At 35.3% G+C, this 21,869-nt stretch overlaps 2 protein-coding genes across 8 annotated transcripts in view; one reads left to right on the top strand and one right to left on the bottom strand.

The window, feature by feature from the left end:
• LOC106668411 (protein groucho) overlaps positions 1 to 17,110 on the bottom strand; it is a 194,656-nt gene extending 177,546 nt beyond the window's left edge. For 3 of the 7 annotated variants that reach the window (XM_024227037.1, XM_024227036.1, XM_024227034.1), the window contains exon 1: positions 16,836 to 17,110. In XM_024227037.1, the coding sequence (XP_024082805.1) occupies positions 16,836 to 16,979 (144 nt within the window). In that variant the 5' untranslated portion in view covers positions 16,980 to 17,110. The remainder of the gene's footprint in view (positions 1 to 16,835) is intronic. The other 4 variants (XM_024227038.1, XM_024227033.1, XM_024227040.1 and 1 more) reach the window with 2 other exon arrangements.
• Positions 9,115 to 21,869, top strand: part of LOC112126948 (protein fem-1 homolog C) — a 115,384-nt gene continuing 102,629 nt past the window's right edge. The window contains exon 1 of the mRNA XM_024227041.1: positions 9,115 to 9,609. Within this exon, the coding sequence (XP_024082809.1) occupies positions 9,550 to 9,609 (60 nt within the window). The 5' untranslated portion in view covers positions 9,115 to 9,549. The remainder of the gene's footprint in view (positions 9,610 to 21,869) is intronic.

Below are 21,869 nucleotides of genomic sequence, written 5' to 3' on the forward strand. Positions count from 1 at the left end.
TCCCGATAACCCCCAATTTGAACAACATATATAAGAATTCGTCATGGCTAATATGCAAAGATCATAAGGCCAATAAAAAAAAATAAAAAAAAAAAAAAATAAAAAAATTCAGGGTTTGTTATTTAGTTAGATGTTGGATAAAGAATGTAAATGGTGTCATTTTTTCAATTGGCTGTATACTTTTTACCACGCTTAGCTTCAAAACAATTTAAATTTTTTAGTATGTCGTCTGGTAAAATCCATCTTTACTGACTTACATAAGCTGAATTCTGCACACGTATGTATGTACATATATATCGAACTTATTTTTCACGTGACTTGTTGAGATCACCTGCCTCGAGGTTTAGCAGTGTGGGGTAATATCAGGTCTTATAGGTCCAGCAGCCGAAGTTAGGCTCCAGGGACCGTCCTCAGCTAGGTCATTTTAGCCCCAACGCATTCAGTTCCTAAATCGCACTCTCACTCTTAAGGTGGCCATTCATGATCACTCCAAATGGAACCGCGCCAAGCAGTACAGCTCCATTTGGAGAGCCTGAAATTTGAGGGGGCATTCACGACCTCTCCTCAGCCAGTCGCTCCGAATGTCAAGCAGTGAATTACCTTCTCAAAATGGATGACGATCTCTTGTGCTACTCTTCTGTTTATTTACATATTAAAAGCAAAAAATCAAAGAGGAAATGGTGTAAGAAGTGGCTCCTGAACAGAAGCCGTAATACCCACATCAATTTGATGAAAGATCTTTCCGTTGAACCCGCTGATTGGAGGAACTATTTAAGGATGGATGAAACGTCTTATTTATTCCTTTTATTTAGTGTTCTATTGACCAAATTACTTCTTTCAATTAATTAATCTTTTTTTGTAAGGTTTTAGTTGAAATGAAAAAGCTAATGCCATGAGCGGGATTTGAATCCATAGCCTTCGGATAAATACACCGCTGTTGTACCACTTCAGCTATCGTGACTTCGATCCTCTCCGACACCAAAAAATGGCAAAAGGAGAGAAAATTCGAAAGGTTGTAGGTTGAGATGGGGAGTTGGTGCCCGAGTGGATCGAACTATCGAAGTCAGGATAGCTCAAGTGGTTAGCGCAGAGGCGTATTTAGCCGAATGTCGTGGATTCGATTCCCCTAGTGACACTATTTTTTCATTTCAACCAAAACCTTACAAAACAAAGATTAACGTCTTATTTATATTTACTCCAGCTTGTTACCCCCTTGATTAGAAAACAAAAGACAGTCATGAGAGAAATCATCACTATTTGACAGGTTGGCAACCACATTACGATTTCTCGCTACAGGGATGAACTACAAAGAACTTAAGTTCTCTACTACGATTTCTGATCATTGTTAGAGGTTATCAATACCGCATCTCTCATTGCATTTGTATCCTTTGTTTAGAAAACGTCGACCAACTGGTTGAGGATCGAATTTCTTTTATTTCTATCGTGGTAATATAATCATTGTCCACCACTTTCATAAACATGGTAAACGTTCATACAATTCAATCATCTCAACAATAAAATCTCGATTGGATGTCATTACCAATAAAGAATAAACGTTTTTGGCTTTTGAGAATGTACGACGGAGATGGCATCCATTTTGAGAAGGTAATTCACTGGTTGACGTTCGGAGCGACTGGCTGTGGGAGCGGTCGTGAATGCCCCTCAAATTTCAGGCACTCCAAATGGAGCTGTACGGCTTGGCGCGGTTCCATTTGGAGTGATCGTTAATGGCCACCTTTACATACATTCTTTTCTATTTAGATATCGTTCATTCAAGATGGTCGAATCGGGATATTCCACCATCACCATTTACACATACTATCTATATATAAAAACCTAATCTAAAAATCTTGAGGGATGATGGGGTACTCAATATTCCGCAATGGGCCCCTCTTGTAGATGTAATTTCAGGGTATAGTATACTGCGCCCTTTAAGAGCTATTATATCCCCCGTGCTCTGCCTAAAGCACATCTGTAAGTCCTATTTTATCAAGAAACTTGATTAATTGGCCCGGTCTCAGTGGTTCGGTCTCTTCTATGGTTACATTATACATCCCAAAATATTTCCTCCTGCGGGCTAGTGTAGCTCCGCGGTTTGTTATTAGATGTGTTGGTGTCTTTGCAGAATCTGCATGAGCCATTTTGGATTATTCCAATCTTCTCTAAGTGTCCATTTAACTTGCTGTCCTGTTAGGAATCCTATTAGGATTCGCAGTTTATTCCTGCTTCCCTTGACACATTCTGTAATTTCTTTCCTTCCAAAATTGGTTAGAAGATTCCTGGATTGTCTGTGTCCAATGAGTGAATTCCATAGTTCCCTCATTTTCTTTTTGACCTCTGTCTGAGATACTCGTTAATAGTGTGGGTTCCTATGTTACAGAAGGGTTCGGGTCCTGTCAACGGTGTAGCAGCTCCTTGTAAGGGTGTCGCTTTTTCACGTTTTTCGCCTTCTACATGTGTCCTGGGACCCAGCAGAGTGACTTTGTTCTGCGTACCTAATACGTTTAGATTGGTTTTGCCGTTCAACACCATCCTTGAACTAATGGTATTTGAGCTTAGTGCTTTGATGGCTGCTTGGCTATCTGACATGACAGCTATATTCTTGTTTTTGTGCCCTTTACTTACGTTGAGTTGGGTACATCTTTCGATTGCATGAATCTCAGCTTGGAAGATACTGGTGTATTTTCCCATGGGTTCTGAGTATTTGGTTCCAGGTCCAAATACTCCTGCCCCTGTACCCTCTTGTGTTATAGATCCATCTGTGTACCAAAGAATGGTGCCATTCTTGAAAGAGGTGTTTCCTTCTCGTTCCCATTATTTTTTGGTACCTAGGGTTATTCGGAAGTTTTGATTAAATTCAAACATCCTGATCATGTCGTCTCTCAGAGCCATGAGTATCGGATTGTCTTTCCATAGTTTGTTTCTATCCCTCCATTTTAGTTTTATTCCTGTTGGAGGTTTCTCTTTGGTAAAATTAATCAGGTTTTCTGCGCTGTCCTTATTACCATGTCGTGTAGGGGGATTAATCCCAGTACTTTTTCCATGCTAATTGTAGGACATGTTCTCATTGCTTCCGTTATGCATTTTTGTGAGTTCTTTCCTTTTAGTTACTTGCTCTGCTTTGTCAGCCCAGGCTATAGCTTCGTAAGTATAGGTCTTACTATCATGGTGTACATCCATAGCAGGGTTTCCGGTCTGCATCCCCAGTTTCTTCCAGCTATTCTTCTGCACACCATCAAAGCTCGCGTCGCCTTCGTGATGGCAGAGCCAGTGTTCTAAAATGTTAGTGTTTTATCTAGTGTGATGCCCAGATATTTGACTTATTTTTTTTATTTATATCACGATATTATGTTATTTGCCTCATGTGATCTAGTTTCCTTTTCCGAGTAAAAGCGACTATAGTTGTTTTATTATGGTTGATTCCTAAGTCAGCGGTTTTACACCATTCTTCTGTGATTTTTAGACCCTCTTGTATTATATCACAGAGAGTTTCCTCGAAGTTTCCCCAGGCAGTCAGGACTATGTCGTCCTCATATCTCTGATATTTTATCCCTGTACGGTCCAGGGTCATGAAACCCTCTTACTCTACACATTCATTGTAATAAATACATTCACTCTCAATATACACAAAAAAGAATAACTAGACGTGATATCTATCAAGTACAATGGGAACAGGGGGACTCAAATAATACCGTGCACGTGCAAAATTATCATATCGAGTGACTCTCTATATGGAGCCATAGAATGTGGACTTTGGCTCAAAAGTAAGTATCCGGGTGTCAGGTTGCTGTGTTCCTTTTTCTATCCAGATCCTCCAACGGACACGTATCGACTGAGCTTTTGGTACGAGAGGTACTCTGCCAATCCCACTTGCCTACATTTTCGAACAATCCAACCTTACTTAAAAATCAAATGTTCTACGGTATAAGACCATTTCTCCAGTTTTGTTAGTGCTGCCGACAAGTACATTTTAGTTAGCAGTTCCCCTCGTAACTAATATTCGTTAGGACAAAACATTTCCCCGATCTCTTTGGACATTTTAAGCAAAACTGCGTCGGACGTTCCTAGGAAAAAGAGGTTCCGTCCAAAATGTCACTGCATTGGTAAAAAAAGAATTTACCAACATGAACTGAAATGGAGACAGAAAGACCGCTAAGTCCTCCGTACATCAAGAGGGAATTCATTCGGCATTCAACCGTCATCCCACCTTCATCGGTTTTATAACAATTCATCCATAGTGGACTGGATACACAGAACAGGAAGACTGTAGCTGTGATAGGCCAACGTCATATTCATCAGCGGATCAAATAGCTAAGCTTTCGGGACTGTCACACGAAAATCTCTAAAGTCGATTCTCAAGCTAATCTTGGCGACGGTGTTGTTCAAGTTTCGGGTGACATCTCCAACGATGGCCTAAGGATGAGGATATTCAATCAGACGATTATGCAAAGCACCGCAGAACCGCAAGAAATATATTGAGCTACCAGGATATGCTTTCGGATGAGGATATTGAAGTGACATTGCCAGGTCGGAATGTTCGATCAAGAAACGGATGGAGAGCAGAATGATAATCAACAACCTGAAGCACCACAAGGACCTGTAGTTGGATACTACGGTCGGAATAAATCAAGTCGTCAATGGAAAATCTGAAACAATACATGAAGAACACCCCGGCTGTGCCGGTTGCCCAGTCCGAACCTCCCGTTCAGACCTTGCTTAAGAACCAGATGAAAACGATGCAGCAACCAGTAACGACCCCCATAAATTATAAAAACTAAAGTTGTGATGATCGTTCGGAAGAAAGGAATCTGCACTGTGGAAGAGAGGGGACGATCATCGCAAACACATTGGAAAAAGCGTAGATAAGCGGCTATCCGGAAAGGAGTGCAATGGCAGAAAGACGTCTTTAATTTTACAGTTTTGTGCCATAGTGGAAGATTTAAGGTACTTATATCTTTGCGATTCATTTCGGTTAATTTTGTATTTTGTTTAAAGTTTTGTCTCTGAACATTGCCTGGTAAAAGATTACTGTTGTGCTAGAAAAAGAATTTCTCCAACATTGTTAATTTTTCGTTTGTTTCATGCCAAAAAGAGGCCTCTTTTTTTTTAAATATATTATTTAGCTTATCTTATATTTAGTTTTTTTATTGTTGAGATTCACCATTACAAAGTATATAAGATGTAACAAGGCATTGGCTGTTCTAAAGATTTCTCTTTTCCTTTCAAAACTAGACGAATATAAATTAGAAGTTCAATTAATTAAGGTTTTTAGTTCAGATAAAACAGTCAGTGCCACGAGCGGGATTCGAACCCACGACCTTCGGCTTGATACGCCGCTACTGTACCACTTGAGCGATCGTGACTTTGCTCCACTCAGGCGCTAACTTTCCATTTCAACCCCACCTTTTGAATTTTCCTTCCTTTTCGCCATTTTTACTATTGGGTTGTCCGGAAAATAATGCAGGATTTTGGTATTAAACAAAAAAAAAGAAACTAGTTACTTTAAAGCAATGTTCTTTAATCAAAATAATTTCCCANGTAATCCTGTAAACGTAAACAGAATATTTTATATAGATTTTTTTTAATGAAAACTTAAAATCCTGCATTATTTTCCGGACAACCCGATAAGTTCACGACAGCTCAAGTGGTAGAGTAGCGGCGTAACAAGCCGAAGGTCGTGGGTTCGAATCCCGCTCGTGACAGTGACTTTTTTTATCTCAACTAAAAACCTTCATTAATTGAATGATATTAATAGGTCAAGCGTACCACGAAAAGTAGTGAATAAATTAGAAATTCATATTTTTGGAAAGCTTATTTATTCTTTCCTGTGCGTTGTTTCTTGGGGGGGGGGGTTATTCCTAAAAGGGACTTACAACAAGCATATCGCATACATCGATTTACTTAGTTACGATATATATTAAAGATTCCTGTTCCTCCCAGAAAAAACTCATGTCAATTTTTTATTTAATAACAGTACTAGGCATTTGTATTTATTCAAATTTGGCCATTCCAGTGTCCAAGATGAAAGGAAAAGTAGTGAATTTTTCGTGCATGGAGTTCTAATGAAATCTTTTTCGCTGGTTTGGAAAGTCCTCTTCAGGGGATACGGCCCAGGAAAGCCAATCCCGTGAAAGAAGTACATCAATCCCCATCAAACCGAGAAGTTCGGCAGACACTTGTGGAATGGCACTTAAAATTGGAAATGTTGAAAAGATTCTTGGGTCTTTCACGACCTGAATGAATGTCAAGAGCTGTTACGTCAAGAGGTTTGCATTTTTCTGCTATAACGTCCCAACACTGAGCGATCTATTTGCCTGTTAATAAGATGTGACAAACCATGCATCATGTATGTCAGTCAATGTCGATCAGCCGTCTGGTCACATGCCAAAACAGATTCTTTAAAATAATGACGTCTGTATGTTAGTCAATGTTTGTGACGTCTATTTTTTTTTTCACCTCTCAATGAGAAAACTGGTGGACTGTCGTTACACATATTTTATTGATTTGTCAATTTTGCCCGTATTTTTGCGTTAAGGCACTTAAATTTGTTTATGAACAAGCCTCAGTAAACGTCAAGGGTCTTAACGTAAGTACAACTACTCTGAACTGTGTTCTTCAGGGATTCAACTTAACACTATGATCTAGATGCCTAAAGTTTGTAACAGCAGATTTCTCTAGATGAACCAAATAAAATATATTTTGGTTTCACAAATAAAGCCAATCTTAAAAACCCGACTCAAACGACCAACCTTCCAGAATACCGGAAATAGCTAATATATTCCATTTCTGATCGGTAAAACAAACAATAACAAACTTAAGAAATTTTGTACTAATTTTACATCTAGAAATGATAAATTTTTAAAAATTTCAAATAATCGCACTACAATAGTTTATCAATTATATTATCAAATTTACATATCAAAAATTCCTTTTATTACATTGATCCAGTCAAGGGTTAATTAATTTGTTTTCTAAAATAATTTATATACAATTACTTAAGAACAATATACGTAAACCTAATTTGTATATAGATAATTTATCGAATTTGCTATCAACAAGCTGAAGAAAAACACTCAAAAAAATTCTTGTCTTTTTTTCCGCGATTAATGCTTTAAAAAAGGCGACTAGTTGATAAGAAAATTGATAAAAACAAGCATATAAATTAAAATAAACATGAATTTTTTGTTGCAAAAAAATTGAAATTTAATTGCTACGGGTATGGTGATTACATAGTGATTATAGTTGTAGTGCATATGCTGGAGACAAGAATTACTTACTTCAAGACAGAATAAAATTATCAATATATATTTATAAATGCCAATGAAATGTAATAACAAACAAATTCTTGTGTGTAATGCGAATGTATTGGTCTTTCTTTATTCGCTCTATCTACTCATTTATAAGACGTAAACCTAAAAATAAATAAAAAATCATGCCTAAAAAGTAAATAATTTTATAGGAATTTGTATGGTTTTTTTTAAAATTTAAAGTATTAAAACGAGAATTAGAGAAAAAGAGGAGAATAATTGAGAGTGGTACGGAGAGGGAAGGATGAGGAGAGGATGGGAGAGGGAGAGATCGAAAAATTGATTGATGATTTATTAAAATACACGCAAAAGTTAGGTCTATAGGACTTTCCTTACACTTAAAGTGTAATTAGAATTATAATATTTTTTTATAGTCGCATCAGACATAACATAAAAATAAACAAATGAGAGAGAGAGAGAGAGAGAGAGAGAGAGAGAGAGAGAGAGAGAGAGAGAGAGAGAGAGAGAGAGAGAAGAGAGAGGGAGAGAGAGAGAATGGTAAAACGAGAAAGATGGATAGATAGATAATGAAAGAGATAGATAGATAGATACATAGAGGGAGAGAGAGATCAAGATCAAAAAAGTGATTGATTGATTTATTACAATACACGCTAAATTTAGATCTCTAGGACTTTCCTTACACTTAAAGTATAATTAGAATTATAATATTTGGTTACAGTCGCATCAGTCATAAAATAAAAAATGTGAGAGAGGATGAGAAAACGAAAGAGATAGATGAATAGATAGATAGAGAGAGAGAGATCAAGATCGAAAAAGTGATTGATTGATTTATTAAAATCCATGCAAAAGTTAGGTCTTTTAGGACCTTTCTTTCACTTAAAGCGTAATTACAATTATAATATTTGTTTATAGTCGCATCAGACATAAAATAATAATAAACAATTGAGAGAGAGAGAGAGAGAGAGAGAGAGAGAGAGATCGACAAGTGATTTATGTATTTATTAAAATACACGCAAAAGTTAGGTCTCTGGTACCTTCCGTACACTTAAAGTACAATTACAATTATTATATTTATTTATGGTCGGATCAGACATAAAATAAAAATATCTTATTGAGAGAGAGTGAGAGAGGATGAGAAAACAGAAGAGAAAATTTGAAATGTGTTTGTTTGTTAGCGTTAACATTATCTATGGTGAGAGAGAGAGCAAAAATGAGTAAGTGGGTGAGTGAGTGAGTGAGTGAGAGAAATGTGAGGGTGGGAGAAAAAGTGAGAGAGGATGAGAAAACGAAAGAGAGAATGCTTCTGTGTGTGTGTGTGTGTGTGTGTGTGTGCGTGTGTGTGTGTGTGTGTGTGTGTGCGCGTGCGTGCGTGTGTGTGTGTGTGTGTGTGTGTTGGCTTTAACGTGAGCAAAGGGGCGAGAGAGTGAGAGAAAAATGTCTATTTTCCTGACTCAATTTGAGATTAGGTTTAGAAAACTCAGTTGTTGATAGAATTGTACAGAAGAAAATGGTAAATCCTTTGAATAATTTCTTCTTTTTTTTCGTTTGCTTCCTGTTAAAAAAGGACATTTCACGTGTGACAACCCTGTGCACGTCATTGTAAATTTTTTAAATGTTTTTATAAACGTGACGCAAAAATCGAAAATTTGTTTAAGGCTGGAAATATACGTGATGATTCCGTGCGTCCGGGTGTGTTTATATAATTTTATACGAGATGAAAGAAAACAAAGGTGAAAAGAGGCCGGAACCGAGTCGTTGGCGGCTGGTGGAGCGGATGAGCGTGTCTGCGGGTGAGCGGGCGCGGCGGTCGGTGGCGGTGCCAAGCGGCGGACGCCCGGCTGGAAGGGGAACCCGGAACGGCGGAGGTGGTCTCTATCCGTGTCCCGTGCCTCTTCCCCGTTCGCCTCCCAGTCGCTTTCGCCACACGGACCGGCTAGGTCGTTCAGTCTCCCGTCGAAGAAGTGAATGATCTTCCAGTTGTGACGGCTTCTTCCAAGCCTAGATCCCGCCGATACCCAAAAACCAGCCCCCTCGCACTTTTCTCTGCACGCGACGTGACGTTTCCCGTCTATTCGAGAGAAAAGGAGGTTTTAACGAGTTTATAAACCACCCGGAAGGTTTTATTTTCGTTTTTTAGCCTTTTTTTTTTCATTTTATTTTACTACTAAAGGGGGATTAGTATAGGGATTTAATAATAGTCGTAACGTTGACACAAAAGCCCGCGGCAGGAAGGAAAAACAAGATAACGACACCCAGTTCTGTGCTAGCCTAATATGCCAAAATGGATTTCAAGAACGTGGTCTACAATGCAGCCAGGGATGGAAAACTCAGGAGACTTAAGGTTAGTTTCTTTTGAGATTTGACTCCAGTTTCGGTACCGGCCCGGATTGACGGATGTTCCGACCGGCTGAAAACGACCTAGGACAAGGTTACGGCCGCTTTTCATCGATCCATACCATCGAGCCGACTTCCACGGCACTTTTACACAAAAACTAACAAACACGAACCGTTACTTTGTCCCGATACAGGTCCGAGTTGATTTCCATCAGACAATAGAAAAAATCAAATAAAGATCAGGGACACATTTGAGCAGTGTTTACCTCTCTCATAGCAAAATTTAAAAAGAAAAAAAATTCAGTCTTATTTGTTCAAAAAATTTTCCCAAAATTGCCTGACGTCATTTTACTGATCGTTTCAACTTTGTATTCACTAACATTGTTAGTTATACAATACCAAAACAATACCAGAACCAATCTCTATACTTTAAATTGTCATAATCTGTAAGTTATTGAGACCCTGACATTCGTATCGTTTTCTCATCTGTCATCTTTAACATCTTCAAAAGACATTGAAAGGTTGTTTTGACGGAATGTCAATTGTCGAGTAAAAAACAAAAAAGTACGTTTTAACAACCAGTACTTATTTTAATTTGTTATATGTTTTAAGTTATTGATCTCGGTCCCTGACGTATCGTTCGACAGTTTTCTCATTTGTCCTCTAAAATTTTAACCTGCAGTAACACTATTTCTGAATTAACGTATCTTGACAAATACAAAACAAAAATCATGTTCAAAAGACATATATTGACGTTTTGTTTGAACTCAATGTCAATTCTAGAGTAAAAAACAAAAAAACACTCAAAAAAGTACGTTTTAACAACCAGTACTTATTTTAATTTGTTATAATATGTTTTAAGTTATTGATCTCGGTCCCTGACGTATCGTTCGACAGTTTTCTCATTTGTCTTCACATGCCATAATACTATATCTGAATTGCCTATTGTGCCAAATACAAAACAAACAAAAATCCTCGAAAGACAAAAATTGACTTTTGTTTCGACAAAATGTCAAATGCCGAATGAAAAAGACAAAAAATCACTTAATTGCACGTTTTCACATACAATACATATTTCAATTGTAATTGTAATGTAAATTTATTGATCCCTGACGCATCGTTCGACAATTTTCTCATTTGTACCCTAAAACTTTTACGTGCAGTAACACTATTTCTTAATTAATGTATTTTGCCAAATACAAAACAAAAACCATCTTCAAAAGACTGAATGTCAATTGCCGAGTAAAAAACAAAGAAAAGGCACTCAAAAGTAGGTTTTAGCAATTAGTACTTATTTTAGTTTGTTATATGTTTAGAGGTAGTGATCTTGTTCCCTGACGAATCGTTCGACAATTTTCTCATTTGTCCTCAAAAAGTTTAACATGCAGTAACACTATTTGAACTGAATTAACTTATTTTCACAAATACAAAACAAAAATAATTTTCAAAAGACAAATTTTGACGTTTTGTTTTGACTCAATGTCAATTGTAGAGTAACACCACAGAAAAGGCACTCAAAAGTACGTTTTCACATGCAATACTTAATTTAATTTTTATAATCTGGCTAAAGTTATCGGTACCTGACGAATCGTTCGACAAGTTTCTCATTTGTCCTCTACAACTTTAACATACAGAAACAATATTTTTAAATTACTTATTGTGCCAAATAGACAACAAAAACAATCATCAAGAGACAAAAATTGTCGTTTTTGTTTGTTGGCGAAGTGCCAAATGCCGAGTAAAAAATATTAAAAAAAGCACTTAAGTGCACGTTTTCACAAGCAATCCCTGTTTTAATTGTTATAATCTGGTTAAAGTTATTGATCCCTGACGTATCGTTCGACAATTTTCTCATTTTTCCAGTAAAACTTTTACATGCAGTAACACTATTTCTGAATTAATGTATTTTGCCAAATACAAAACAAAAACCATCTTCAAAAGACAAATATTGAAGTTTTGTTTTGACTGAATGTCAATTGTAGAGTAAAAAAATACAGAAAAGGCCCTCAAAAGTACGATTTAACAACCAGTACTTAATTTAATTTGTTTCAATACCTTTAAAGTTATCTTGTCCCTGACGAATCGTTGGACAGTTTCTCATTTTTGTCCTCTAAAATTTTAACATGCAGTAACACTATTTCTGAATTAACTTATTTTGTCAAATACAAAACAAAAACCATCTTCAAAAGAAACATATTGACGTTTTGTTTGGACTCAGTTTCAATTGCAGAGGAAAAAAAGAGGCCCTCAAAAGTACTTTTTAACAACCAGTACTTAATTTAATTTGTTACAATACTTATTACTTATTCTGCCAAATAGAAGACAAAAGCAATTATCGAGAGGCAAAAATTGACGTTTTATTTCGATAGAATGCCAAATGCCGAGTAAAACAGCACTTAAATGCACGTTTTCATAAATACTCATTTTAGTTGTTATTACCGGTTGAAGATATTGATCCCTGAGGAATCGTTCGAAAGTTTTCTCTTTGATCCTTCTTCAATTCTAAAGTTTTTAGAAAATTTATTATGACAAATGGACAGAACTCTTCAGGAGGAAAAACTTTGTATCGACTACACTGTATAAAAATGAAAAAAAGCACTCGAAAATACATTGTAATACACATTTTTACTTTTTATACGTGTCGAAAAAAATTATGTGTTATAACAAAAACAATCTTAAAAAAAGACGTTTTGTGTTGACAAAATTCAATTGTGACGTAAAACAAGGGCAAAAAGCAGTCAAAAGTAAATTTTGCGCAGTTTATTTACTTTAAATTTTAAAAAATTATTATATGTTTGATGTTATTAACGTTCGTCCTTTACGAATCGTGCGAAAGTTTTCTAATTGATTCTCTAATATTTAATAAATTATATGCTTTTTATCAACAACAATTTTCTTTTAAAGCCATTATATTTAGTGGTCTATTGAACAAATTATTTCTTTCAATTAATCTTTTTATGTAAGGTTAGTTAACCACTTGGGCGATCGTGACACGTGGTTACAGCAGCGGCGTATTTAGCCGAAGGTCGTGGGTTCGAATCCCACCGATGACACTAACTTTTTCATTTCAACCAATACCTTGCATACAAAGATTAAGTAATTTCTTTTAAAATTTGCACCTTTTTGAGATGAAACCTTATTATATATATTGCTTAGGTACTTACAAAAAGCTTTTCGTTCCAGCTTTTCAAAGAGTTTTAAAAATTTTAATATCTGCTGGAAGTAAAAGCTTTTTGAATTTTCCTAAACCTACTATGTGAACAATTTATTATGACAAGTACAAACCAAAAACAATCTTAAACATTAAAAATTTTTCGTCGACCCAACTCAACTGTCGCGTAAAAACATGACAAATAAACACCCGACTGTTCATTCCGAAAATACCGAATTGAGATTTTTTTTCATTTATAATTAGCAATTCTACATCACAGTTAACACAATTTTATCACAATTCAGTATTACTGTTATTAGTTATTGTTGCAAATATAAAACTAAATCCATTCTTTAAAAGACAAAGTTCGACTTGATTTTTCTATGGTTATCTTTTTTACAGTAAATAGGTGAACAGTTAACTTTTTTAACTATTTAACTATGCGCTATATTATTTCATTTAGGCGAAAAATTCCTAAACGTGTTACCAGGCTCACCAATCACAATGCATTAACTAACAAATAATATAACAATTTTCTTTTTTATTGTCGGTCAAAAGGCCAATTCTGATGCCCGATTAGAATCATTTGTGAGGGTGTACGACGCTTGTATTTTTCCCTTCTTTAGCTAATAAATAACAACGTGTGCCTATTTTTGAGACGTTATCTTCTTCCAGACCAGTAGGAACCGTTTTGTACTCTTTTTGTATGGACCTGTGGATTCCCATCTTAAACTGGAATTGCCACATTTCTTCTTATATTTGTCAAATTTTGCATGACGAAAAAAAATCTTTTCTTTATTACAATTAATTAAGGTTTTTAGTTGAGATGAAAAAATGTTAATGGCACGAGCGGGATTCGAACCCACGATGTTCGGCTAGATACGCCGCTGCTCTACCACTTGAGCTATCGTGACCTCGATCCACTCGGACATCAACTTCCTATCTCAACCCCACCTTATGAGTTTTCCCTCCTTTTTGCCATTTTTCTTTTCTTTATCTTGACTTAGGGACGCAAAAAAATAGTACGGAGTTAATTTTTTAGTTTTTAATTTTGGTTAGAATAGAATTGATGATATCGTATTATGTTAGAAGTTGCTTTTTAGTTAGTTGCTTTAGAATTGCTTTTTAACTATAAAATCTGTAAAATCATTTAACTAAATAGCCGAAATCTTTGATCAATTTATTGTTCAATATACTTATTGTATATGCAATACAATACACTGTCTGAAATCCTTGAGACAAGCCATAGGATTTTTCCCGTCATAATCATTTTAAAAAATTCATATTAATTTTGATATATCTAAAATGTAAAATAATGTAATCATATAAAGTTATAAAAAGTTTATAATGGAATTTTTTTGGAATTAGTTTCTTACTATCTTACTATGTTATCTCTTCCGTTTTAAGAAAATATAAATATTGAAATAACAAGATAAAATGAGAGAAGAATGAAAATATATTTTCTTATTTAGAACATTAAGTCAATTGGTCAATAATTATTTATCGAATTCTCCCATCGCGATTGTCCGACCAATAAAATGAGTAGTGATCCTTTTTTAAGAATTAGGACCTTAGTACGATTCTTTCGCAGGAGATAATTAATACTCTTTCTTCCTTCCAAACCGTTTTATTATAAAGGTTAAATTATTCCGTAACTTAAGCCAAAAAATTTCGGTTTTGAAAAAATTCAAATTAGGTTTAAGTACCATTTAAAACCCTCAGATACATATTTGAATAACAATAAAACAACGATTTTAGCTGGAATAGCTAGAGGTAATTTTTTCTTCCGAAAATTCATATCACTTCCGGATTTTATCGAATGAGCGCGATATCATAACCGTTGGAAAGCCAAAAATTTCCCTTCTTTGATTTTTGATTCTATAATTAAAAACCTTCGGTTTTTTATGTCCTTGTAAGCTAGGAAAATAAGGATAACATCGACAAAATCTCTCCTAAACGTTTNTATATATATAATTTTTTTTAATCGAGGAACAAAGATGAGTTGAGATGTAGGTTTTTGGACATTAAAAAACTACTGAATACCAATTTTGATTTTTCCCTCAAAATTTTCGCTTTTGAATACCCCAGATTTTTGTTCGAAAGTTACAAAAATACTGATGATGTTGAAACAACCCCCCCATACTATAAACATCTTTACAGGGGTTTAAAACCCTCCAAACCCTATGTAACAGCATAAATTAAGCCTTGTAAATATTTTTTTTTAATTAATTAATCTTTTTATTGGTAATTTGTATTGGTTGAAATGAAAAAAATAATGTCACTAGCGGGATTCGAACCCACGACCTTCGGCTAAATACTGCCGCTGCTCATTTTTGCCATTTTTCTAATGTCGTGTAAAAAGAAGGGAAATTCGAAAGGCAGGTTGATGTGGGAAGTTGGCGTCCGAGTGGATCGAAGGCACGATAGCTCAAGTGGTAGATTTCGGCGTATCTAGCCGAAGGTTGTGGGTTCGAATCCCGCTCGTGTCACTTTTTTATCTCAACTAAAAACCTTAATTAATTGAATGATATTAATTGGTCAAGCGGACCANTTTATTTTTTTTTTTGATATTCAATAAAGATCGAAACATTGGCACGATAAAGAAAATGTTTTTCTGAAACCTACATCACCCCAGACCGCATCTCACGATTTCTGAATAATTGCCTTACATAAAGATTAATAAATTGAAAGAAGTTATTTGGTCAATCGGACCACGAAATATAATGGGCTCTTAAATAAATTTCAGTTGTAGGTATAAAATCCATTTGAAGAGTTTTTGTTGATTTCATACTTATTTTGCTATAATGATTTAAAAACTAAAGGTTGTTAATATAGGCTCAAAGAAGAAAAATACAACTTTCTCATGTTTTTAATAAATGAATTTAGATAACATACAGATACTTTATGAATTGTTATGTGTAACATTGGACATAGATGAAAAATTGCTCTCAGAGAAAAATATCTGATTTTTGCTATATATAAAATTTATACTGAATTGCTTTAATGGGTGTTATAACAAGTCAGAGTTGTTTGTTTTATTACTACTTTACTGGAAGGCAGTTTTGGTTTCCCTTCCTTTTTATATAGTTAATCTCATTAAATGCCATCCTGCTTATTTTCTTAGCCTACGTAAAAGAACGAATCGACTGATATATAATAACTTTGAAATACATGCACAAGAAATACAGGAACCCAAACACATTAGAAAACTACATATTTTCTTTTCGAACATTTATAGCACCTCGATTTTATCCAATGAGCCACGGTATTACAACCGTTGGAAAGTTGAAAATTTCTCATTTTTGAATATATAATCAACAACCTTGGGTTTTTTTTATGTCGTTATAAGCTAACTGATATATAATAACTTTGAAATCATGCACAAGAAATTCAGGAACACAAACACTTTAGAAACACTCCATATCTCATTCTTTTTTATTTTATTATCGTTCTTCTTTATTGCCAAGTCTAAGTTATACAATTGATTATTATTTTCTTATTTAGATTTTTTATTTTAGTTTTATATTATGTTCACAGTACATTAATTATTATATGTATTAAGTTGGGAAAATGTATAGCAGAAAGAACCAATTATAAACTTGTTTTGTAGGATCTTTTAACAATATTTTCCGATGGCTTTAAACTAACATTTTATTCTTATTTACATCCAGCCAATTTTATGTACAACACAATGGTTAACTCCAATTATGAAAAGGTGTGAGCCTCTCTTCGCTTTCTCATTTGATAGTCATTATTTTTCCTTTAAATAATAAAATTATTTTGATTCAAGTTAAAGAGGTCCCAACATTTATCCGTCCGAGTATCATATATATGTCAGGGCCCATGCCTACTCGCTCCCTATAAAGGACCAAGCTATGGAACTCTTCGATCAGACTCACTGATCAACCTTTCTCTACAAACGGGACACCTGCGCTGGTTGTGGCCCAAAAGCAGGTGTCCGTTTGTCAGACGGTGTATCGTCAGTTGGGTTAACATGATTGTTTGATCAAGTGGACTGTGTGGGTTTAAAATTAAACTAAAATAAAATGAATTATAAAATGAAAAGGGAAAAAAACACTCACCTCCGGTAACGATAGTCCAGCTACCTCAACAGAGGTAAAGGGGGATGCAAGGAGGAAAAGACAGGAAAAGTCGGGACGGGGACCTTCACCACGCAGATGTCTCAGGAACTTCACTAACCGGAGCGATGACAACGATAAATTCATAAAATGAATACAATAAACGAAATAAAAAAAAACTTTAAGCTGGATCACGACTTATATAAAATTACAACTGCGAAAGAAAAGACGACGACACAACGAATTCAAGCCTCGATCTGGCCGACGACGAGGACGGAAACATGGCGGGGGGTTTTTCGAAATCTTATCCCGAGTAATCCTTACGGCGTAAACAATGATCCTTTCGTTTCAGGTTTCAGTTCCTCTCTAAAACATGTTATTTTTACTGTGAAAACATCAAAAATAAAATTGCAGTGAAAATTTAGCGTTTCAGTTGATCCTCATTTTGCCGTTATTTTAGAGTTTAACGCGTTTCGACTCAATGCCATCTTCAGCTGGAGCCGGTCGTTTACCTCCTTAAAGTAGTTTTCCCACAATAGTTCATCAACTCCAAGCGTGCAATTATTGTAACAACATCGAATATTTCATCTTAAACTTTCTTCAACACTGACTTTACATTATTGTCGAATGTTCAACTTATTTATAAAAGGAAAAGAAAATTTCATAAGTTTTTTTTAAAGTTTTGATTTTATCTGTTGTTCGGTTGTTTTTGAACATTCTGATCCAGTGGCTGCTTGATTTGCCATAGTTGTATTTGGCTTAGTTTAAAATTGATTAATACTTAGTTACTTTTTTGTCTCATTAATAATGATAGTTAAATTCAATATCACCGAAGTTTGTTTGTGTTTGTTGTTTTGTCATAATGTTACGAGTCGATTTTGTCTTTTGAAGACCTCCTTCATCTTCTGCTTCAGTCAATGCAACCGTTATAAATAATTTTAAAAAAATCAAGAGTGATTTATGTGCTTAAGTATACTTTCGCATTTTCTGTTTTAAGCCATTTTGTCTGTTACCGTTAGGGCTTACTTAGAGTTCCTAAACTCTTAAGTCAATGAAAAATTTTTTTCGTATAGTAGCCATAGTTTTTAACTGTCATCCAGGTTGAAAAATCTCCTCTTTATATGAATTGCCCTAACCTAATCCGTTTCTAACCTTAACTCTATCTAACCTAACCAGTCCTAACGAAAATTAGCCCCACCATATGCAGACCTCCATCGATGAAGCAAAAACGATAACAAACTGAAAAAAATTTGCATCCACCATGTGAATATCATAGACGGTGATCCTTGGACAAAGTAAAATCTACTCATACTAATAAAAATCTTTTGCAAGTCCGCAAACCAAATACTCAAGTCATCAAAAAGTCAATCTAAAGACCTATGGCTCTATGGTTTAGAAGCATAGGAGGAGCCTATACAGTTAGAATTGTCAGGTCTGTAAAGAATGATAAAAGTGGGAATTGAACTTCTGGGATTTCTGAGTTTAAAAACTATTTTATGATATCCTTATTAACTTTATATATCTGTCGATGGTAACTGCAAAGGCTCTTCTCTTCTTCTGACCGATAGAATAAAATTTAAGTAAGTATTAAAATTGACTTGTACAGGTTGATAGAGCATTTGGTTTGCAATTGACTGCTTATATTACTATAAAAATAAATAAGTATTTATCAAGGGATGGTTGGAAAGTAGGTAATTTGTAGGAAAGTCTTCTTCTAGGTTTTTAACTCTGATTCAGGTTTAAAACACAATTTGAAAGGTTCTTGTACTTCTGGCATTTCTCTGCTTAATAACCACTTTTATGATGGTTTGCAGACCTGACAATGCTAACTGCATAGGCTCCTCCTATGCCTCTAAACCATAGAGCCATAGGTCTTTAGATTGACTTTTTGATGACTTGCGGACTTCAAAAGATTTTTATTAGTATGAGTAGATTTTACTTTGTTCAAGGATCACCGTCTATGATATTCACACGGTGGATACAAATTTTTGTGTGTTATCGTTTTTGCTTCATCGATCGGAGGTCTGCATATGGTGGGGCTAATTTTCGTTAGGACTGGTTAGGTTAGATAGAGTTAAGGTTAGAAACGGATTAGGTTAGGTACGAGCAGGGTTAGATACGGGCTAGGTAGGGTTTTACTAGGTTAGGGTTAAGAACGATTGAGGCTGTATATCTTTGGATATGGTGATTTCGTAGAAACCAGGGTTTATTAACTCTCTTTTTCGACGGGTTTTAACTTATGTTAAATGAAGATGCATCGCCCTCTACTTCGGAATCGTAGCTCAACAGAAGTCAGATTGATTTGTTCAGGATGACAAAGCATTTGGCTTTCACGTGACTGGGTTTATTCAATAGGTGGAAAAGCTGTGAAAATCTGAAAATAAGCTGCCATTTATCTATTTCTATATACTCAGGAATATTTCACACCATCATTCATATTAATTCAAGATAGTCCTTAACAGACTAGGATAATATTAGCCGGTATTAGTCCTTATCAAAAAAGACTTTTTTTGTTAAGCGATATTCTCCAGTTTTACAGAAGACTGCTAGGTTATTCCTTAATTATTCTTTTGTAACGTCGATGTCTTGTGATCACACCGAACTCCATAAAGCAATCGGTGAATTTTTGGACGGTGATTCCTTTGTCATAACTGGGCCTCGTAATATACTTTTAATTTAACACTATCACCTGGAAATCTTTATTAAAGTATAATTAACACGTTTTCAAGGTTGGTATCGATTTGGCCTTTGTTGTCTTCACTCCGCGTGAATTCTCCTGGGATATTATCATGTTTGTCACATATTGCTTTAATTTCGTTTCTTTAGAAATGGAAAATTTCCAACACTGGATTTTAACTATTAATTAAGGTTTTTAGTTGAGATAAAAAAGTCAATGGCACGAGCGGGTTTCGAACCCACGATCTTCGGCTAGATACGCCGCTGCTCTACCACTTGAGCTATCGTGACCTCGATCCACTCGGACTTCCCATCTCAAGCCCACCTTTTGAATTTTCCCTCCTTTTTGCCATTTTTCAAATGTCGTGTAATCGGACGATCGGGGTTGAGATGGGAAATGTCCGAGTGGATCGAGGTCACAATAGCTCAAGTGGTAGAGCAGCGGTGTATCTAGCCGAATATCGTGGGTTCGAAACCCGCTCGTGCCATTGACTTTTTTATCTCAACTAAAAACCTTAATTAATTGTAATATATTAATTGGTCAAGCGGACCACGAAATTAGTGAAGTTACTGGATTTTAAGTTTGCTGTTTAATTTCATACTTCAGAAGGCAAATTATATTCATAACTTATATAACTTAAAACTTACATTTCCACCTTTATAATACTAAATTTAAGCGATTAATTTACGTTAGACACATTATTTACAAAGGGTTTCAACATTACATAACCTCATTAACACTAATTATTATGGATTTGACAGTCTAGTTAAATTAAGGGATAAAATGTAAAAATAGTAGTTATAGAAGTCTGGATTAGTAACTTATGACTTAACCCACATGTAACTTGAGTAGAAGGTCGTAAATAAAAAGCACGCACTCTCGCCTTAATGAAATTCCCAAAGTACATTAAACTTTGTGATCCTGTTACGATTAGACTTGTTAATTTTAGACTTGATTCAACTGTATTTCGGTAAAGTTTCGAGTGTCATGAGTTTTTCGCTAGGTTCTAGGGAAATTAATAAGATTTGGACGAGGTTTCGGTTATACAACATGAAACGAGACCACACGAGGAATATAACAGGAATTTTTAATTTCTTTTTTCTTTGAGGTCTTGTTATGTATCAAGGCGAGACCACAGAAAACGCAAAACGTTGCCAATTTATGTTGATGTTGGGCTTTTTTTCTTATCTAAATTTTCTTGTAAAAATTCTCTGTCGCACCACGAAAACCCTCATTACTAAAGACATAAAGACAAGGAGGTCGCTTCGTATAAAAGGCCAATTATATAACCGGTTTTTTGTTAAGGCCTGGTTATTTACGTTCATTGATCTTAAAATCGAACCTACAGAAGTTTAGGAATAAATAAGTAATTCATTGTTTCCGTTCTTGTTTTTACGTTGATCTATATATCTATCATGCCAAATATCTATATATCCATCCATATCTCTCTATTTGGCTGTCCTAGAAACACTACGACTAAATAAAGTATCAATCAATCATTTCATCTCTCTCTCTCTCTCTCTCTCTCTCTCTCTCTCTCTCTCTTCGTTCTTTCTTTCTCTCCATATCTATAACTATCCACCAACCGAACCATCCCTAACTAGTTATCTCTCCATATTTTTCATGGATCCGTCTCCCTCTCTTTCTCTCTATCTCGATCTTTCTTTCTCCTCTCTCTCACTTTTTTCTCTCTCTCCCTCTCTTTGTTCAAATTGTAAAATGTTTGTTTCTCGTGGAGTGCAAGAAAGGTCAAATTGACCTAACTCTGCGAGATTTGTAAAAACAAATCGTTTATCAAATCAAATTTCTCTCTATCTCTCCTTCCTTTCTCTCTTTTTCTGTCTATCCGTACTTTTCCTTCTTTCTTTCCTTTTCCTTTTTCTCACTTTCTCTCTCTCTCTCCCACTCTTTGTTCGGATTGCAAAATGTTTGTTTCTCGTTGAGTGTAAGAAAGGTCCTTTTTCCTCCTTCCTTTTTTCTCCTTTTCTTTTTCTTTTATTTTCTTTCATTTTCTCTTACTTTCCTCTCTCTCTCCTTTTTTCTCCTTTTCTTTTTCTTTCATTTTCTCTTACTTTCCTCTCTCTCTCTCTTTCTGTCTCTCTCTCTCTCTCTCTCTCTCTCTCTCTCTCTCTCTCTCTCTCTCTCCTTTTTTCTCCTTTTCTTTTTCTTTCATTTTCTCTTACTTTCCTCACTCTCTCTCTCTCTCTCTTTCTGTCTCTCTCTCTCTCTCTCTCTCTCTTTCTGTCTCTCTCTCTCTCTCTCTCTCTCTCTCTCTCTCTCTCTCTCTCTCTGTCTCTCTCTGNGTTCGAAACCCGCTCGTGCCATTGACTTTTTTATCTCAACTAAAAACCTTAATTAAT

Source organism: Cimex lectularius, unplaced genomic scaffold, assembly GCF_000648675.2.
Source record: "Cimex lectularius strain Harlan isolate CLEC.00 unplaced genomic scaffold, Clec_2.1 scaffold67, whole genome shotgun sequence".
Classification (NCBI taxonomy): domain Eukaryota; kingdom Metazoa; phylum Arthropoda; class Insecta; order Hemiptera; family Cimicidae; genus Cimex; species Cimex lectularius.